The sequence below is a fragment of the Vombatus ursinus genome, unplaced genomic scaffold, assembly GCF_900497805.2.
Source record: "Vombatus ursinus unplaced genomic scaffold, bare-nosed wombat genome assembly UNPS02015175.1, whole genome shotgun sequence".
In the NCBI taxonomy this organism is placed as follows: Eukaryota; Metazoa; Chordata; class Mammalia; order Diprotodontia; family Vombatidae; genus Vombatus; species Vombatus ursinus.
Window position 1 is genome coordinate 7,312,083 of NW_020954953.1, and position 21,984 is coordinate 7,334,066.

The 21,984-nt window shown below is 39.0% G+C and overlaps 1 protein-coding gene across 2 annotated transcripts in view; it reads right to left on the reverse strand.

The window, feature by feature from the left end:
- Window positions 1-20,156, reverse strand: part of LOC114031459 (ezrin) — a 71,686-nt gene extending 51,530 nt beyond the window's left edge. Inside the window, exons 1-3 of one of the 2 annotated variants that reach the window (XM_027846528.1) lie at window positions 20,056-20,150; window positions 18,867-19,018; window positions 18,381-18,462 (exon numbers count right to left, since the gene is read on the reverse strand). In XM_027846528.1, coding sequence (XP_027702329.1) covers window positions 18,381-18,392 — 12 coding nt within the window. In that variant the 5' untranslated portion in view covers window positions 18,393-18,462; window positions 18,867-19,018; window positions 20,056-20,150. Of the gene's footprint in view, window positions 1-18,380; window positions 18,463-18,866; window positions 19,019-20,055 lie in introns of both variants that reach the window. The other variant, XM_027846526.1, reaches the window with a different exon arrangement.
- Window positions 20,157-21,984: the final 1,828 nt, after the last annotated feature.

The window sequence follows — 21,984 nt, forward strand, 5'->3', positions numbered from 1 at the left end:
CACACACACACACACACACACACACACACACACACACACACACACACCCGCACCTAACTTTTAAAAAAGTTCTTCAGATTCTACTTTAAGCTGTAAAGAGATACAGTTTGAGGTCAAACCTTGCAATTTTTTTCTTTCTTAATTTTTAAAGATACAGGCCACTGTGGCTGCTTTCCCAAGAAATGCTCAAGGTTACTTTAATCTAAACACTTACACACCATACAAAAATTCCAGACCTATCCTGAAAAGTAAACTCAGAGTCATTTTCTTTGTTGTTAATGACATATAATCTTCAATTATATTGCTGCTGATAACCATCGGTTGTTGAACTGTGAAAAGATTCTTAGGTGTGGCTCTGGCTGTAGGCTGAGAGAAAGGACACAGGGACCTGTGTACCAATGGATGAAGAACGTCAGATTTGATGTCTAAGATCAACAGAAAAACCTATGTAGAATGTACAACCTAACATGGGAAACAGTGAAAAAAATAAACATCATTAAACTGTCTTTCTATAAACAGTGTCACATTATCTAGTAGGAGTAGAAACCTATACTAAAAGGAAAACAAATAAATACATTAACTATAATCTTCCAAGGACCCTTTCCCTTTACCCCACCAAGTGGCTGAGTAATCAGTTTTATTCAGTTTTACCTGAGTCCTATATAACTCAGGCCCCTTAGGCTTAAGCTCTTTTCAGATGTGAATTTAGGTATGTGATTTGAAAATTATGGAGTCCCAAAAATACAAAGTGAAAGTCAGGCCTGAGATAATTTAACTTAACCAACACCCCAGGCTATTCCAAAACACAGGAAGTTAAAGCTACATTTAGTAAACCTCACTACTCATCACAAATGGGGCATTTTCTCTGTTAAGTCTCAAAGCCTGGGTCCACAAATGACCATTTAAGAATGAGAAGTCTAGGGGCAACTAGATGGCGTAGTGGATAGAGCACCTGCCCTGGAGTCAGGAGGACCTGAGTTCAAAGCTGGCCTCAGACCAAACACTTGACACTTACTAGCTGTGTGACCCCACGCAAGTCATCTAACCCCAACTGCCTAAAAAAAAAAAAATTAAAAAAAAAAAAGAATGAGAAGTCTAAATCAAGAAACATGAGGCTCTCTAGCTCATTTCCTATTTGTGGTATTAGGGAAAGAAGAAGTCAAGATATAAGACCAATCGATCAAACAATAAACATTTAGGAAGCACCTACCAGGTGCCAGGCACTGAGCTATGAATGCACTGAGCATACAGAAAACGACAAAGACAGTTCATTCATCGCCCTTAAATCTTAAACCATTTCAGAAAGGCCTCGGTGAAGCAATGTGCGTGGCAAGTATAGCAGTGAGGCCTGAGAGAGAACTTTTTTTCTTCTTTAAAAGGAAATTCTAGATGGTTTTACCTTTCAAAGATGTGGTGAGTTTTTTTTTTAAGTACAACCAGGAAGTCTTTATTCTTCTATCTTTCTATTAAAAACACAAGGATTGGAGAACCTCAGAATTTTAACCTTTTCAAAACCCAAAATAAGACTGTAAGCTTATGCAATTTGTCCAAAAACATAATTTGCTTAGCTAAATGACTACAGGGAATTTCTACAAAAATACTAAGCCCAAGTTTTTTTGAAGAAGTGTTTTATTTAATTAGTTGAATAAATCCATTAACTTGTTTTCTTTCAATGCCCTCACAAAATTTAGCGCAGTGCTCGGCACATAGGAGGTACTTAATAAATGTTTACTAATTAAATCAACAACGTGTGGTGCATATATGTATATGTGTACATGTGTATATGTGTGTGTGTATGTATCTGTGTTAAATGAGGTGCGGAAGGAGGGAGGCAGTTTGGAACTTAAAATATAACAAAAAATAAATTAAAGAAAAATAAGAGATTTTTGGGAAGTGATTGGGAAGAAATTTTTAAAAAAAATAGCCCCAGAGAAATCTAGAAAGATTTGTACAAACTGATTCTGAGTGAAGCAAACAGAACCAGGAGAACTATGTATTTATATGTTTGTTGGTGTTTTTTAAAGTCCTGTCACTTAGGGATGTTCACTTCTAGCTTGTGAGTTTTTTTAAAAAGGGTGCTAGTCCTCACCTTAGAGGTCACAGAGTCTAAAGGTCACAAAGTAATAAAGAGCACCCAGGAATGACAAGACCTAACTACATCTCTAAGTCATTCCATTCCAAACTGGAGATTGCACTGATGGGGTGGGGAAGGAATGGCAGACAAGTACATAGGTAGGTGGTCAAACCAATACCCAGCCCCAGAGTCACATAAGCATGGCCCCAAGGAGATTGCTATCACACCCCAGGACCTACTAGAGCAGGAAACCACAGGAATAACTGATACTCTTTAAGGACAAATTTCAAGGGGAGAAAAAAAATCCCTTAAATTTCCATAGCTTCAAGGATGCTTGAGGCAATGGCATGGTTCAGCCCAGTCAGGTCTGCCCCTGGGTAGATGCTTAATAGATTCTTTTTCGGATTGACCTACTGATTCCCAGTAAGGCACTTAGTGATTTTAGCAAGTAGAGGGTACATTCTAGTTTCTATATGCACCAAGATCTCCCCTGCCTAATCCAGTCTTCCTCTATTGCTCAGATTTGCCAATTTCCCTTGCAGGGTACCAGAGAGATTTTTAATACTCCATATTAATAAAAAAAAAAATGAGGACATCCCTTCTCCCCCCAAAAATACAAGCAGGGCATTCCTCAAATGTCAATGGATTAATCAAATATTATAAAAATTAACTCAAAAACATGTTCCTGAATTTAACTCTTAGGCCAAAGGCAACCATAATTCTATACTATGAATATACACATGCTATATTACTGTGCCAAGTAAATTTTTTAAAATATATTTTTATTTATTACATTAAATATTTCCCAAATACATGTAAAAAGGCTAACATTAATTTTAAAATTTTAATTTTTTTTGTTACATTTTAAGTTCCAAACTGTTTCTCCGGAAGTGGATAACATCTTCCTTCATAGGTCCTATGGAGCTGATTTGAGTATTTATACCTATTCAGACTAGTTTGGTTGTTCAGTTGTTCTTTGAACAATATTGCTGTTACTGTATACAATGTTCTCTTGGTTCTGCTCATTTCACTCTTCTTTATTTCATACAAGTCTTCCCATGTTTTTCTAATTGTTGTTTCCCATTAACATTCATTTTTTAAAAACATCGAGTTCCAAGTTTTCTTCTTCCCTCTTGCCTCTACCCCCCTGAAGAAGGCTAGCAATATGATATCAAGCAGAGTGCATTTTTACAAATGGCAGTGCAACCTCTTCTAGGATATTCAGAAACGTAACATTTAAAGCTTTGTCTCTGCTGAAACTCTGTTTTTCCATTTATAAACAAAAACCAATGAAAACCAGCTTATACATTCTAGAATCTCACTAAAAACAATTATTTTCCAACTTCTATGGAAAGGAATTTGGTTACATAATCCTTTTTCCCCTCTACTCTTTGGGTGAGCACATACAAAAGTGGTAGAAACTACAGTCCCTGTTGACTGAAAACATTTGTTACGGACTGAGAAGAGGTAAGACGAGCCTACAAGAACAGCCAGAGAAAGTCAACAAGGATGGGTCAATGAACCCAAATTGTTATTTCATTTTTCACTTAGGATCCTAGATTTAGAGCTGGAAGGGCCCTTAAAAGGCATCTGTTTTAGCCCCTTCTTTTTTAAGTGAGGAAAATGAGACCCAGAGAAATTTAAATAATTTACTTTCCCATATTCACAAAGTAAGCAAAGTAAGCCAGGATTTGAACTTAGGTCTGCTGCCTCTGAATCCTTCGTTCTTTCTACCACTCCACAAATGTGTCCTCTCACTGGTTGACTTTCCCTTGCTATTTCTTCTATGTTGGTCTAAAGGTAGATTATAAAATTTATTGAAAATCAGGACACTGGTGCCTATCCCTCTTGTGTTTCCCATGGTATTCAGTACCATGCTGGTCCTAAAGTAGGTGTTTAATAAATATGTAAGGGGACTCGGAGTTTCTACTTTAGGCATTCAGTATTGGAAAAACTGACACTTATTGGAGGAGGAATAGGCATACTGATGTACTAGATGGAGCTATGAACTGGGCAGCCATTCTGGAAAGCAATTTGGAGTTATGCTCAAAAAGTTATTTTTTGACCCAGAGATATCCCAAAGAAATTTTAAAAAAGAAAAGGACTCTCACGTACAAAAATATTTATACTAATTCTTTTTGGAGTGGCAAAGAACTGGAGATGAAGGGGGTGCCCATCAATTGGGAATGGCTAAACAAATTATATGAATGTAATGGAATACTACTGTGCCATAAGAAATGATAAAAGGGATGGTTTCAGAGAAACCTGAGAAGATGAATTGATATAGAGTGAAGTGAGCTGAGCTAGGAGAATAATTTATACAATAACACTGCAAAGACAAACAACTTTGAAAGATAACAGTAACTGTGAGCACAATGCAATGACTTGACCAGAGTCATACAGGCAGCGACAGTCAGGATTTGAACCCAGGTCTTCAGACTCTGAATCCATTTGAAGTATAATGGCTTTTCCCACTGTTTTCCTGTACCACAGCCACCTCTCCAGAAGAAGTCAGAGAAAAAATGTGTGGAAAAAAAAAAGTATCTGGAGTGGTATGACTATGTACAAGGATTTGAAAGGATCAGAGGTAAGAAGGTGTTAAATAATTTTTTTTCTTTAAAAAACAAAACCCCACAAAGAATAAATTTGAATTTCCTTATAAGGTATACATTTACAAGAAACTTAAATCTGGCTTTTGTTACAAGGTAATGGTATAATAATTGACAAAATAATACCGTAAGCTGTCTAAATGAATTTCCCCAAATTGTGATATCTAAGAAATAAGTTTGTGGCAAATGGCCTGACAAATAATACTGACCAAAAACTGTGCTCTACCCCAAACATGTCTAAACCCTGGTTTCAGAACCAAACACAAAACTACTTTCCTACATTTTAACTATTTTTCATCCCACAAAATATTTGCAGAGGACATTTTCTGGGAAGGGTCTGAACCTGTGATTTCACTGGTGAATAAATAAATATTTCTTAAACTATGTGCCAGGCCCCGTGCTAGGTGGCAAACAAATGTGAAAATGAGGTAATCCCTGCCCTCAAAGGGCTTGCAATCTAATAGAGAGCACATTTAGGGGAATGGTGACCAAGGAAAGGAGTTTTTGTTTGGGGAATTCACAGGAATGGTAAGTGGAGCTAGAGGGTAGCCATGGAACTTTACAAAAGCAAAAGTAGTATTGATTTGATTACTACCGTGCCTAGAGCAAGAGGTGGAAGGGGGGCAGAAGGATGTATAGGGCGTATGACAAGAGGTTCTAAGATAGCCATCTTGGATGGATAAGGTATATGGATACAGCCTTAGAGCACATCTAAGGTCTAAGGTTAGCTAGATAGTCAGGTAAGTTCGAACTCCCCAATCAATTGGCCCCAGGGAAAGTTCCATTACAGGTTGTTGGTACAGGCAGGGGTGGCAGGTGATAAGATGACCCAAGAAATGGAAACTTTGAGGGAATAATAACTCACCCAGGATGTGTCAGACACAGGATTTGAGCTCAGGTCTTCCTGACTCAGAAGCCAGCTCTCAATCTTAACCTCTCATACCATCATATATACAGATATATATGTAAACATAAATACACACTTTAAGACAATGGGGACTGCATCCGAAATAGCACAACAAGAGATTCCTCCCCCCTCCCCCTTCCCTTGTCACCCACAATTACCAACCCTCTCCCTCCAATATGACTATAAACCATCTGAGGTTAGGGATTTAATAAGTTATGTGTCTACATACAGATTATACAAGAGGCCAAACATTTAATTTTACATGGACGGTACCAAGTCTGAGAAGATTTCACCGGTAAATTACTCAAATGCCGGGAAGGTACAAATTGCTTTCTTTTAACATATGCCAGAAATCTGTCACTGTACAAATATCTTAGCAAATGGGACACAAGATACTCAAACCATCTCTATCAAGGAGTCCCCCTTGTTTGAAATATAATCTCTGCACCAACAAAACCTCCCCTTATAGCAGCTCCTAGATGACAAAATTTATAAAAGTGGTGCCTCAGAAAAGATCTGGGATTAGCAAGCAACACTGCATCACAAAAGATCCTTTGTTCTTAAGGAAAGAATACTGAGAAAAGCCAGAAGCATTTGTAGGCACTTCCTCCTAATAAAATATAGTCAAGACTGTTTGGACTGAGACAGGGAATCATATACTGAAATGTCATCTTATAATAAATAAGTGATAAGGAATGATCATACCAAGACCTCTTCATAGGAAAGGGAAATTGTTGACAATATCTGAAATAACAATCATGATACCAAGATAGTAGCTGAATGAATCAATAGTTAGACAAAGGTCAGGGCAGAAGTCTAGTTTATAAAAGTTATGTGTGTGTGTTTTTAATTTACTTATCTTAACCAAGGTGAGGAGATGAAGTTTGACTTTTCCATTAAAAAAAAAAAATTCATAGATGACATTTTCCAATCTCACTTTTATCAATTTTTGGAAGGATCAACAGAGAAAAACAATTTTAACTTATTTTTATAAGCACTTGCACATATTAATGAGTCTTTCCAACCTCTTATTTTATAAATTTTGCTACATTTATAAAGATGGCTCTGAGATAGGTTTCTCAGCCCTAATTCCCTCTGCCAAAAGGAGAGCTTTAAAAAAATAACATCTGTAGTTAATACTCACCATCTCTCCTATTCTAGGCACACCCATTCTTTCTCCTATTCTCCATATTCCTAGTTTGAGAATTTGCTCCTCTTTTTAACCTGTTCATTTCTCCCACTTACCTCTCTTATTTTCCTTCTCTTTCTATTAGAAAAAGGTAGTCATTTTGCTGCCCAAAGTATTATTCTCCCTCACCTACCCCTCTTCAATCTGTTTTCAAATGACCAAACCACTCTTAGTATCACAGAACTACAGAAAAGCATTTTAGAATTGAGAGCCTCTTTGGAAATCATGCAGTCCAACCTCTTAATCTTAAACACAATAGAACTGAGGCCCAGAAGTTGAGCGGTTTTGTCCAAAGTCACATAATTAGCTAAGTAATGGCGGAGCTGAGTTTCTGTCTAGGCCTTTTATTACTACCCTTCTATTACTGTCAATCACATATTTATTCACATGTGCCCTCCTCACGCTCCCTGCCTCTTCCACTGTTTCTCTTACTTATCTTCTTATGTCTTCATTTCACTTCTCCTGCCATTTTAACTAACCTTTCCCATTCAGTTCATCTCTCCCTCCTTTCCTCTTCCTCATCACTCCAGTCTCCAATTCACTACTTCCACTCAAATCCTACCTGTCTTCTTGTGAGACAATCAATCAAGCAAGATGAAAGCATTTATTAAATATTTACTATAAGCCAGGCACTGTGCTAAGTGATCCTCACAATAACCCTGAGAGGAGGTACAATTATGAACCCCATTTTACAGTTGGGAAGCACTAGGCACAGAAGTGGAATTTGGAATGTCTACAGGGAATACAGCCCTGCAGGTCAGTTTGGTCCCAGCAAAGACAAATGAAGGGGAATGACATGTAATCAGCCTGGAAAGACAGGGTGGAGTTACATTGTGAACATTTGGCTTTGAATGCCAAATAGAAGAGTTGCAATTTTATCCGAAGGGCAACAGGGCATTACTGATTTCTCTCAACAGTTCAATTCTCCCTCTTTATCTCCTCAGTTTTTTTCTACTATTTTTATTATTTATATTCCCCTTTTTAAACTTTTATTACTTATATTCCTCTTTTTTAACTTTTATTACTTATATCCCTTTTTAAAAATTTTTGTTACTTATAATCTTTAACTTTTATTACTTATATTCCTTTTAAAAATTGTTATTTATAGTCCCCTTTTTAAACTTTTGTTATAGTCTTCTTTTATTATATTCCTCTTTTTTAATTTTTACTATTTATATTTTTTACTTTTTTTCTTTAATTACTTATATTCCTTTTTTTTACTTTTATTATATTCCTCTTTTTGCCTTTCCCCTCTTCTCTCACTCTATTCTCTACCTAACCTTTCCCTTTCCCAAACTGAAGAGGATTTCTGACATCTTAGAAGATGGGAAATAGTACTGAAAATTATTCAGGCAAATTAAGAGGAGAAATCCATTCTTTTAAAAAAACGATAACAAATGTTTGGCTGGTGAATTCAACAGAATTCTGACTACTACCTATCTCACCTCACCCTCCATCCCATTCAGATGAGGAAATGGAGGCCTAGACTGTTTTAATAACGTGCTGAGATTAGACCATTCTTATTTCAAGTCTAGTGCTTTTTCCAATGGACCAAGCCAAAGGGGAAAAAAAGTAATAAATAAATAAACTCATAAGTCATATAATTCATCAGAAGCTGAATGTGAGTTAGTGCACTGTTACCCTTCTTCTCTAGCAAGGCTAACATGATTCTGCAGTCTATCAGAGTCATGTTATAAGAACACTTAACTTAGGGAAAGGAAAAGAGAGGGCAGGAGAATGGAAGAGAGGAAGGGAGAGAAGACAGAAAGGAGAGACGGGGAAGGGAAAGGTAGATGGAGAGGGTATAAAGAGAGGAGAGAGGAGAGGGAAACATGGGGGAATTAGGAGAGAGATGAGGTTGCAAAAATAGGTTTAATTCCTCTCCTTTTTCCCCAAAATTTCTCTAGCTCCTCTAGAACATCTGGGGTACTCATTCCACATCCTCAGACCAACCTTTATCTCTAAATTCGGTCAGTATACTTCAGGCCCCAAAGTGCTTTGTGGTCAAATCAGTTTAGTAGATGTTGCTTTTATTTCATTTATCTAATCACGTAGGAGGAACAGTGTGGAGTCTGTGGAAAGAACACTAGATTTGGATTCCAAAGGCCTGGGTTCAAATCCTACCTCAGTCACTTTGTTACCTGGATGACCTTGAGAGTAAGTTACTGTCTCTGGGCCTCAGTTTCCTCAACTATAAAATGAAGGGGTAAAGGACTGGACTAGATGATCTTGGTCTCTTCCATCTTTAAATCTCTGATTCTATATACACTAGCCTAACACCTAGAGGGAAGAATTTTTTCACAAAAATGCACAAGACCAGACAAAAAAGAATTAACATGTAACTGAAACTCAGGAAGAACACGGGGAGGGAGGGAATAAAATTTAAAAGAACCTTATTCTTTCCTTTGTTATTAAGGGGCAAAAATATTTCAGGACAAATCCCTTATCTTAAATGACAAAGCCAGATACTTAAGATTACTGGAGGTAGCAACTAAAAGCCCAATTCATTCCTTAATCTGATAGTTCTGGCCTCCCCCAGGTTTGAGAAGTAAAGAATTACCCAGAGTAGGTGGTTTTACTTTAGCACAAAGAAGCAGTCTCATATACATACACACACATATATGTATATGCACATGTGTGTACATATATGTATGTGTGTATATCTATATCAATTTTTAAAATATGTATGACCATGCAAAAAGCAAAAATCCCCTGGGCACCAATCTATTTTCTATCCCATTCTCCATTTGCTTCCATAAAACAATTTTATTAAAACTGAAAAAGAAAGTCATTGCTTTTGATAAGAGTTTCCGACGGACTATCAATGGGGAAATCTGTTTTCTTTTTTCCTAAATAAATTATTAACTCTTATTAGAAATCACAGAATATACTAGTGGGTTATAAATATCAACAGTAATAAAGACCAGGGCACAGAGCAATTTTCTCCCAGGGCTCTGCTAATGGTTCCCAGGTCACACTTATAAGAATGATATAGTTACTTTTTATAATAGTAATTAATAGATTCTTTAAAAAAACTTTTAAATTTTACTTCAGTGATTTCTCTGAAGGAAAATGAATAGGTTAGATAGCAGGAAAACTTTAAGGGCACTACTGGAAAATATGATGAAGTATAATTATTTTGTTATTCATTTGCTTGATTTGCTGAATTGTTTTGTTCTCTCTTTTTTAATATTTGTTGCAAGTATGGCTTGCTTAATCAGAAATGTATTCTGTAATGTAAAAAAAGGCACTAATTTTTGAAGACTGCTCCTCCCCACACTGCTTTCCTCAGTAACTTGTAAAGTTATTTGTAAATATCATAATTTTGTACAGTAATAGTTTAATATTGTAAAGTAATTTGTAAAGTTTAAAACAACAATTATCTTTCACCTAATGATTTAAAATAGACTTCTAGAATGCAATGTGCTTCAGGCTCTCAGGAAATTAGAATTTTTCTAAATACTTTACAGTCTGGTTACCAAGTTCCCTATATTGGGGAGTGAGGTAATGTGGAATGAGAGGCAATGATGTTACATTATCCAAAATTACAAAGTAAAGAAGAACATTCAACATTTCCCAAAATAGGAAAAATTTCCCCTTGATTCCAATGAATTACAGGCACTCTCATGCTCAAAGGAACTAAACTTTTTGGAGCCTGTTTAGAGTGTCAGAAAAACGAAATATATTTCCATTAAAATACAGGACAGGGGCAGCTAGGTGGCGCAGTAGATAGAGCACCGGCCCTTAAGTCAGGAGTACCTGAGTTCAAATCCAGCCTCTAACCAAACACTTGACACTTTCTAGCTGTGTGACCCTGGGCAAGTCACTTAACCCCAATTGCCTTAAAAAAAAAAGGAAAAAAAAATGCAGTACAACAACGATGCAAACCCAACTTTTAAAATCTCCCTCTTTATGTTCATAAAGGACAAAGCATTTAGGTTTCATAATCTCCCCACAACAGGCTTCAGACTCACATTATTCTATATTTACATCCCTTTATTCTAAAATGCTTTTAAAAAATCTTTAAGAAATCAACTGTAAAGTTTTATTTTTGAAACAGAGACCACCTTCAGAACAAAGATAACTTGAAAACAGATAGCTAGAAGTAGTAGAGCAATATTCTTCTCCATTACAGCGGATAAATATTTTGAAAGTTTTCCTACATCTTAAAAATAAATTATTAAATCATTCTCAATATTAAATGAACCTTTACACATACATTTTGAGAAAAGTATTAATGATGCACAGGGATCAAAGTGTTATTTTTAGGTTCTTGATTTGAAATCTCTGTGGAATTTGGGGTTGGGAAGAGGATGCCCACAAAAGTCTGGAATGAAAATTTCTCTCTTTAGCTAAGTAGACAGTTCATATCGACTGAGAAGGAGAAAATCTATCTCAACAGGCAATTTGAAAGCATTTCTATTAAGCACCTATGTGCCAGGCACTCAAATACAAAAATGAAACTCCCTGCCCACAAATAGATTACATTCTAGTAATTATAAAAAGCAGTCATCATTTTTTTCAGTTAGTTTCCTCTATTTATTTAATATGTATGTGCTATAGGCAAAAACGAGCTTAGTGATTATTCTTAGAAAACTAGAAATCAGTAGAAAAGGGATCCCCAATGCCCGAAATATATTCTCCTTCCTCATCTCCTACTGCCTTCCCTGGCTTTCTTTATGACCCAACTAAAACTCCATCTTCTACAGAAAACCTTTTCTAACTCCTCCTAATTCTAGTGCCTTCTTTCACTTAATCATTTCCTATTTATTCCTTAATCATTTCCTATTTATCCTGTATTTATCCAGTTTGTATATATTTGTTTGCTTGTGGTTTCTTCCATTAGATCATGAGCTCCTGGAGGGCAGGGATTGTCTTTTGCCTCTTTGTACATCCAGGGTTTAAGCCGAGTGCCTGGCCTATGGTAGGCACTTAATAAATGAATACTGACTGACTGACTGACTGATAGGCCAGATAAAGCAAATAAAGACATTTAATTTTAAGCAGACTACTCAGTTTATGAACTGAATTTGAAAGTATCACTGCAACCAATTAATCACCTACATAGGGCTATTTAGGGGAAAAAGCTAAAAGTAGTGGTGAGGCTTAAAAAGGGAGGAGGAAAAGGAGAAAGAAAGGGAATGGGGGAAGGAAAGTTACGAAAGAGAAAAATTATGAGATTATGTCTTTCCTATGCCTCATGTGGAATTTCCAGCCTCTTCTTCCCCAATGAGCACCAAAACTTGAGCCGTGCAAAACTTGATTCCCTGGAGAGAGAATTTCAAATCAGGGCATACTTTTCTTATAGGTCTTAACTGGTCTTGGCTTTGGCTTGAGATCTACTCTTCTATCTTCCTTCCCCTCCAAACTCCATTTAATTTTATGTTCAAATACCAATAATGACATTCACAATATTCCATTGTGCCCTTCAGTTTCAAGAGAGGGACCATGAAAGTACCCCATGGCCTGTAAGTTCACATCTCGTGAACGGATGGTTTTGGGAACAGTCCTAGAATCCGATAGAGGTACAAGAGTCTATTCTCATACTAAGGCAATTCAGTTTGGTTACCACAAGAGGTCAATTTAGCTGTTCACACCCTTTGATCCAGCGATCTCACTACCAGCCTTACATCCTAGAGAGGTAGATGACAGAAAGGAAGATCCCCTGTGTAACAAAAATATTTGGAGCCATAATGCTTACAGCTACAAATAAAATAAAATGAAATTTTAAAAATAAACAAAAATGAAATGAGTGCCCATGGATTGGAGAACGGCTGAACCAACTGTGGTAAGTGAATGTAAGGGAAAATTATTGTACCATAAGAAATGATAAATATGAGGAACTCAAAGAAACATGGAAAGACCTGCATGAATTGAAAGCAAAAGCAGAACTAGGGGAAAAAGGAACATAAATGACTATGATAACGTAAGTGAAAATACCAAAAGACCTAAGAATTTAGACCATAGGCAGTCGCATCAAATCTTGGTTCCAGAAAATTAATGATAAAATTCACTTCTCTACTACCCAATGGAGAGAGGTGGTAGGTAGATTACAGATGAAGATGGTGCACATACTTTAAAATGTAATCACTGCATTCATTTGTTTTGGCAGTTTTTCTTTTGTAAGATAAGGTTCTAAAATAAGTTTAAGTATGTGTGTGTGTTGGGGTGGGGAGGGGGTGGCGCAGAATGCTGGAGATCAGAGGTGAGAGAGAACAGAGACTAAATGCAAAGGATCTCTTCACCAATAGCAGAATGTCCAATTACAGGGGGAGGAGGAAAGGGAGAAAAAGGGAATAAGTGAAGGAAACTTATGAAAGGGATAGATTATGAAATTATCTCTTTCCTATGCCTCACATAGGAATTCCAGGCTCTTCTTCACAGCACTAAGACCCAAGAGATTTGCAGCTGTCTATAATTTAGCAGATAAATCCTAGCATTGTCCACCCAGGGTCACGAAGCTATGGTCACAGGCTGAATTTGAAGCTAGGTTTTCCTGACTCACCCCACCCCCCAAGCCCAGGCTGATTCTAATGTGATTAATGGTCAATACTTTCTTAACTCTAAGCCCAAAGGGGCACACTTTTGACCATCTCACTCCCCACCCAGTGGTAAGGAAAGAAATCCTGCATTTCTTCCAAAGTAATTTAGGAGAAAGAATAAAAAAAAGAAATCAACAGACATAACACCTATTAAGCTCCAAATTAGTCATAACTAAATACACACATCTATTTTATATTATCATTTATAGGAAAAAAAAAAAAGGCTGTCAGAAGTATCCAGCCAGTACCAGAGAGACAAAGTAATCTAAATTGCTTGGATTCTAACGTCTAACAATTGTCATTGTAACTGAACCTGATTAAAATAACCAGCAATTAGGTGATAAAGAATCAAGACTTCAATTTTAGGTCCAGTTTTGCCAAAAGCTTGCTATGTGACCTTGGATAAATCAATTTTTTCTCTCTTGGGTCTCATTTGCAAAAATGAATGAGTTGGATTAGATAATCTTCTGGCTTTGAAATTCAATGATTGAATGAATTCTGTAATTACTCAAAAGAAAAAGAAACTGGTGTTGGTTAGAAAATCTCAAAGGCAAGCTTAACACTTCAAAACTGAAAAGCAAAGAGCCATCTCTTCATGCCTTTTAGAGCTAACTCACTTTTAAGTTTTTCCTACCTGGACGATTTAGAAAAATAAAAAACCTTTAGTCCCTCAAATCTTCAGGCTGTGAAGATAATACCCCCAGAGGTTGGCTACAATAGTTTTTGTTCGTACCCCACAAAGTCTTGAAAATATATGACCCCCACAACGAATAGAGAGGGAGGGAAGAAAACAGGTCAGCCTAACCTGGAAGGCAGCAAAGAAATTGTGTTTTTATAAATAAGGCAGTTTGGGACTTCCCACGATCACAGAGGAACAAACGGCAGATTGTGTACTGAAAGTACTATTATTGGAACTCAGAAAAGTTATGATGGCTGATGAAAACACACTGCCCTGACCTGTTTCATTCATTCCATGACAATGCTTTTTGCTATTTCTGTGGCTCCCAGATCTTAATTTCAACAAAAATAATGTATACCTGACTGGGACAACATCAAGGTTCTTCCAATCCTAGTTGATTTAACTTCCATTGTCCTTAAAGTGGGGCCTGACTCTCTCAGGAGACTGGAATTGTCAGGAAACAAAAATGAATCTAACTCCACTGTTTAAATGAGTGTAAGTGACGTGGACATACAGGCAAGGCACTCCGATTAAAGAGACAGCTTCGGCTGTTAAGTTGAAAAAGAACAGTTATAAGGTCCGGTTGACAGCTCAAATCTAAACCATTCAAATGTAACTATTCTTATATGAAAATTTCTTTGCCGCAGCCTCCATCCTATCAATATCATAAGCAAACTACAACAAAACCAAAATTCATAGCTAGCAAAGGAAACCTAAATCAAATAGAAATGAGAGGTATTGTTAGCTCTTTGCTGCATAAGGACTACCTGATACACTTCCAATTTAATATTTATTAGACATATATGGCAGTAAATTAGGTAAAGCAAGATCATTCACCACCCATTAGGGACCCCAAGGGTCTTTCAGGTTACCTATGAAAATGGTTCCAATAAAAGTCACTCAAAAATGTGGGTGTTTTATGTACTTCAGTGCAGATCCTAATCTACACTAAAAATCATCACACAATTCCTGTTTACCCAAGGAAAAACCCTGAGACTAATTTTTCTTCACCATGGCAAGTGGACGGATGCATATACAAAATACGTGGTCTACATCGGTCATCTTCAGACCAAAGACGTCTGAGAAGGACAGTTATAAAGAGATGCGACACCAGTCTCTTGAGTATAGTAATACTAACCTGAATATAGGAAGAAAAAAAAATCTACCCTGATGACAAGATAATCCACAGAATGGTAAATTCTTTTGGCCCTTAGGGTACAAGAATTAACATAGCCCTTTGTCAGAAGAATGGATTATCTGTTTAGAATGAGGTGTAAATTGTCAGACATGGCCAACATGGTGGCTAATTTTGTTTGTCTATACTTTCATTGACTGGTACGAGAAAGTTTTATGGTGGTGGGGAGGAGTCATTGGGAAGCAATATCTATTTTTTTTAAAGCATCAATAATGCATTTTGTTTAAAAAAATACATGACAAAACTAGTGAGTCTGTTTAATTTTCAGGAAAAAATAAATTGTCTTCTATTTTATGACCCATCAAAGCAATCTCTAAGGCAAGGTTTCCAATATGAGGCCTTCATGGATTTTTCTGCTATAAGACAAGGTTATAAAATAAATTTGAGTGTGTGTGTGTGTGTGTGTGTGTGTGTGTGTGTGTTGGGTGAGCAATGGTGTACAGAGGGTGAGGATGAGAAGAGAGGGAGAACAGAGACACCAAGAACTCTCTTCACCACCAGCAGAATGTTCAATTCTGATCACTGAGAGTGAGCTGCCTGCTTACTAGTATGGATTACGTAGAGAAAAACTCCACCAATCCAAGAGACATTCACAACTGTCTATAATTTTAGTAGATATTATGGTGACTGCGTTTCAATATAATTGGTTTCCTTTGTAATCCCATGTATTTCATTTTATGCATTTGAAAACATTATTCAGAGATAGGAATATTCATCCCCAATAGGAATATTCATTCTCCAGACTGCCCAAATCCATGACACACAAAAAACATTAAGAATCCCTGCATAAAGGAAACTGGAGTGAAACCATGCCTGCCATACAAAGAAAAAAAGGTAAATACTGTTATGGAAAAAAATGGGGAAATGATTAGAGTTTGGAAAAGATCTACCATCCTGGATATGCACGACAAAGTTCTTGCTAGAATCTCTGCCCTGTTCCAATGGCTTTACTTTTGTTCATCTTGCTTTCTCAGAGATCCCCTCCTTCCCCAAATAAAATCACAATAAAAATCTTCTATTTTAGAAGTAATCATCTCTCCTTTGCACAATGTTTTCCCAGATGTGTTCTCAGTAGGGAATTATATCAAAGGCATCAGCTTTCTGACAGCTACTAAGTCATAGCAGAAGTAACTGTTCTAGGGCAATCTAAGCAGACTGACTGATGTTGGACATCAGAAATGAAAGGTGAGAAAAGTGGACCACTTGTTCTTTTTTAATAGACAATGGAAAGGGGGAGGAATAAGCATTTATATAGTGCCCACTAAGTTCTTCGTAACAAATATCATCTCTTTTGGTTCCCACAACAATCCTGCAAGACAGGTTGCTATTAGTATCCTCATTTTGACCCTGGGCAAGGCACTTAACCTTTGTTAAGTGCCTCGCCCAGAGTCATACAGCTAAGTATCTAAGGCCATATTTGAACTCAAATCTTCCTAACTCTAGGCCCAGCATGTTATCCACTATGCTACCCTCATATGAGTTGGAAGATTCTGTTCAACATGTAACCTATGCTCCTATGAACTGAGCAATGTTAGCTGTATTAATGTTGGACTTTCCAGAGAAACTGTAACAGAATAAAATTTCAGCCCTGCAAGAAACTCTAACTCAAAAAAAAAAAAAGTTTTCAAAACCAAAGCTTAAATCCCCATGTATCTCATATGGTACTTGAAAAAAACAAAGCATATTTTCTCCATTGTGTTTCAAAAATGAACTAATTTATCCATTAAAAAAAAAAGTTGCTTTTTGGGGGAAATCATGATCTGGTCTCCAGTTTTCTAGTACAGTTCATACTACTGATTAAACTACCCCTTGTGGCAAAGCACAGTAAGGCACATAAGCCTTGCTAAGAAACAACATGTCAGACAGGGACAAATCTGAACCATTCCAATACTCTGCAGGAAAACCAAGATAAGCCAGCCCTGTCAGACAAAGGAAGTGAATGAGATCTCAACATATCTGGGGTCAATACAATCACGGTGGTGCAAAAAAGGACTTCTTGACAGCTGAAACACATCCCATTGTACACATCAGAGCCTTAAGGAGAATTCCTCCCCCTCCCCCCACTGGGGTACTGCCTCCATCTGCAATTCAAGTCCATTACTAAACTACTACAGAGATGGGACTTCTGCTTTTGTTGCTGTCATTTGTCCTGTCTGACTCCTCGAGACCCCATTTGGGGTTTTCTTGGAAAAGATACTGGAATGGTTTTCCATTTCCTTCTCCAGCTCATTTTACAGATGAGGAAATTGAGGCAAACAGGGTTCAGAGACTTGCCCAGGGTGACACTGCTAGTATGTACCTGAAGCCAGATTTGAACTCGGGATGATGAATCTTTCTGACGCCAGCCCTGACGCTCTATCCACTGCACCACCAAGATGCCTTGAAGTTTTGTTACTTTACTATGATTTTGACAGGGGCCCCATAAAAGGGACTGGAATTCTACAGCAATCTGTAAGACAAAGTCTTCTCTTCAAGGTGACTTTATAAATTACAAAGAGAAAGATAGACGCCTGATTCCATTTCAGACCCTTGAAAGACCTTTTCGTACTTACTTCTGGTTACTTTGAATCCTGCAGGAGGAGGGGAGAGCCCACTCCCTACCATGCAATTCATGGATTCAATTCACCATTAAAAACAAAAGCAAAAAAAAAAAAATAGGCATTTAGATTTTGTGGTGCTTTTGAGCCCAAGAATGCAAGTTTTTAAAATGCAGAAGACAGAAAAACAGTCCAAAAGAGGTTTATGACAAATAAACCAGTCCTAACTACTGTGTTCAGAATGAGAAGTTTCACTGAGGACTGAATACTCTGTGGAGAGCTAAATAGGTGAAACACTATAATCCTGGTTCCTTGATGTTTCTCAGAATCCACACATAAAGGCCCAAGAGGAAGAGGAGGGGAAGGAGGGAGAAAGGTTCTCCTTTTGTCTTTTTACTTTCCCCCTTTAAAAAAAATCCTATCTAAGGATTTACACAAGGATCCTTGTCCAAGCCCGTAGTTCAAGGTCATTTTCATTAATATATATTAACATTATATATTATATTATGTAGAACAATATATAATATGTATAATATTATATTAAAATATACAATATATAAATATATAGATACACCACAAAGTTTCTAGCATGGAACCTGCTGGACATTCAAAGCAAAAAGACTGGAATGATAAAACTGCATTACTTACTGGTTTCGGCATTTTCGGTTCCTGATGTGTTCCTTAGTATCCCTCCAAACAAAGCTTTCATGCAAAGAGTTCTCTTCTTTCCCTAAAGTAAAAGAAAGTCCCCTTTACAAAGGAAGGAAGGCCTTCTGCCTCCCACAGGCAAACCACAGGGATCTGAAGTCTGCCTCAAGACTGTTGGGGTTTTTAAAAAAACAGGCCCAACAGGGGAACTGAGGATGAGTCACTGGACCAGTAATTATGGAGGAACTCCACCGTTTTGGTTTTTTTTTCTTTTTTAATGCCTCACCCAGGAGGAGAGGAAAAGCCCAGCCTTCATTCACCAAGGAAGGTCATTTACTCAACCACACCCATAAAACCAAATGTACCCTCAGACAATCTCTCCTGAGCCTTGGGAAGAATCACTTAATCAAAGAGGAGAGGGAGGAAGGAAAGATGGAAAAGGGGGAGGGGAAGGAGAGAAAGAAAATAATCAGGTGATGTGCCAACCTGTTGCCCGCTCTTTGTCTGGCTCTAGGGCAACTGTGCCAGGCTCTAGGGCAACTGTGCCAAAGCGGCTTTCTCTGTGGACCCTGGATCAAGGCAAGGACAGGTGTAGGCTTGCTTCTTTGTCAAGGTTCCCAAGCAGCAAGGACCCAAGTCTGGAGGCAAAAAACCAAGCCCAGGGAGGTTCAGAGGAGGGCAAGGGAGGGATGAGGGCTAGAAGAGGGAAGGACAGGGGTGGGGGGGGGGGGGTGATTTTTTTAAGTAAGTCTCACTTTCCAGGCAGATTAGTCACTTTCTTAGTTTCACTTCAACCAGCAACGTTTGCCCTAAGGCTGAAATCAAAACAAATTCTTTAAGAAACAATGTTTTTAAAATGGAAAGGCGACTCCTAGGAAAGGCAAAATAAGAGGGTGGGGGATGAAGAAAGGAGAGAAGACAGGGGCGGGCAGACACTTTCTGGGCACAGAAAGCCAAAAGGCGGTAAAGATAGGGAGCTAAGAAGGGGCAGGGGAACATAAATAAATAACATTTTAAAATAATAACATAAACAAATGACACTAATATAAATAAATATTAACATTTTTCTAGGGCTCACTTATTTTTTTTAAAAGGGGGTGGTGGTAAAGTAGGCATTAAGAGAGGGAGGCAGCAACACAAAAAATCCGATGTAACCTGTAATTTATTTAGGTCAAACAGAAGGTGGCGTCTATATGTAAGAAGTTCTGCCCCAAAAGCACGCGGCTGGACTTTGTCCGGGAGTCCAGCGCAGTCCGTACTATGAAGACCCCTGGGTCCCAGGCCGGCGCTGGGGGTAGGGGGATTGGAGAGTTTACGAAAAAGAAAAAAGAGCTACATGAGGGTTCCTCGACGACCCCGGGGTGTTGGGTGCCGTCCCGAGGGCTGGGGGCTCCGGAGGACCTGGCGGCGGCCTCGCGGCAGGGAGGAGGCGGCGCTCTCCCGCGGGTCCCCCCTGGGGTGGACGTGGGGGTACTTTTGCATAAGTTCCATCCATTCCACTCCAGCAGGGTAGCTCCCAATCCCTAACAACACCTGTTGCCAGTGCCTTCCCCAAAAGAGTGAGAAGCCCAAGCGAAGGACAGGGTCTGGTCTCCTCTGCCCCGCAGGTTCCATCCCGCCCCGCAGCCCGCCGCCGCCGCCGCCGCCCGGGAGGAGAGCGCAGCAGCCGTCCTACCAGAGTAGTGCAAGCACAGCTCTCGGCTCCTCCGTCCCGCCCGCAGTCAGTGGGCTCGTGCGCCTCTCACCCCGGCTGCTCCGGTGACTCGGCTCCCTGGGGCCGGGGCAGGCAGGCAGGCTGGAGGAGGGCGGAGGGGGGTGGGGTGTGAGAACCGCGCCCCGCCCCGCCCCGCCCCTCTCTCCTGGTGTGTGCGCGCGTGCATGTGCGCGCAATATGGCTGCTGACTCTGGGCCAGCCCTCTCCCTCCTCTTTCCCATTTCCCCTCCTCCCGCGCTCTCCTTTCTCTCCTACACCCTTCCCTCCCCCTCTCTCCTCCCTCACACAAACAACTCCCTGTGTTCCTCTGGCTCGGGCAGTTCTCACTCACCTCCTCCCTCCCAGCAAATCTCTGAAACCCTGGGAGAGATTTCCCCCTCCTGCCCTCCCTCCCTTCTTCCCTCCTTCCTTTCTTTCTCTCTTTTCAAGGCCGTCTTTGCTGCATCCCCCAGCCTTCCTCACACTTGGGTCCCCCACCCCCCGCCTCCGCAAGCACTTTTTTGCAAGGTTTATGTCAAGCTATCGCTGAGTGGTTTAAAAAAAAAAGATTTAACAGCTAAGGGATAGCCAAAGTTATACATTAATATTATCCAGTGTGCACAGAGTGGTGCCAAGTCCCTGGAAAATCCTGAAAGTTGTGTTGTTATTTACTGTTGCCTCTCCAGGCTTTGTGGTTGTGTTCTGTTGCTGTTCCCCACCCACCTACATGACTAATGATGCCCTCCAGTTCTGGGAATTCGTCCACTGTGGTGGGCTTGCTGTACCTGGGTCGGTCGACTTACCCGTTCCAAAACCGCACACTTCAAACCCCGAACAATAGCATTCTATTGGGGGGCAACCCCCGACAACCTGTAGTTTTCCAAAGAAAAAGTGGAAACACCTCATGGTGGGTGCTTAGACTACAAGAGTTATAGTTATCAAGTAATTTATTAAATTACTTAAAAGTAATATTGAGAAACTTTTCCTATAGTCTTTTCAGAAGATTTTAGGAGACTTTTTTTTTAAATAAGTAGTTTTGGAGAGGCAATAGTTACAGTAAGGAAGGCCTGGATTCAAGTTCTGCTCACAGACACTGGCTATGTGACCACGATCAAGGTACTTATAACCTCTTGGGCTACTTTGTACACTAGGTTACATAAAAGCTACAGGCCTGCCTCATAAAGGAGGTTTCCACTTGGAGAGCACAACACCCTGATGAATTCTCATGTCATTGGGCACACACACACACACACACACACACACACACAGCTGTGAGGGAAAGAATTAAAAACTAACTGGGCTGGCCAGGAGACTGGGGAGAGGAAGCTGCAGGATATATGCAACCAACTACTTGAAGGAATTCAGCTTAGAAATAACAAGGTAATGTGTCATGTGAAAAGACCCTGAAAAAAGAGATAAGTAGAATTCTTAAGGTTCCTGAAATGTTAGCCAGAATGTGGCACCCACAGCACCTACTATGTGCCAGGCACTGTGCTGAATCCTTGAAATACAAAGAAAGGCCAAAAAAAAAAACAAACCCAACAAAAACAAACCAGTCCTTGATCTAAGGAACCTCCCAATTTAATGCAGGAGATAACATGCAAACAACTACTTACAAACAAGATACATACAAGACAAGTTGGAGGTGATCTCCCAGGGAAAAGGCACTAAGATAAAGCAGGATTAGAAAAGGTTTCTTGAAGGAGACTTTAACTGAAACTTGAAGGAAGTGGGAGGTTGGAGATAAGAAGGGAAGAGTATTCCCTTATACATGGGGACAGTAAAAATTCAGTCAGGAGGTGGGGTGTACTGTGTAAGCAACAGTGAGGAGGCCAGAATTGTTAGAACACCAGAGTAAGGATCACAAAGTTATGTGGATCAGAGTAAGGCGTAAAAATACTGTGGTCCAGG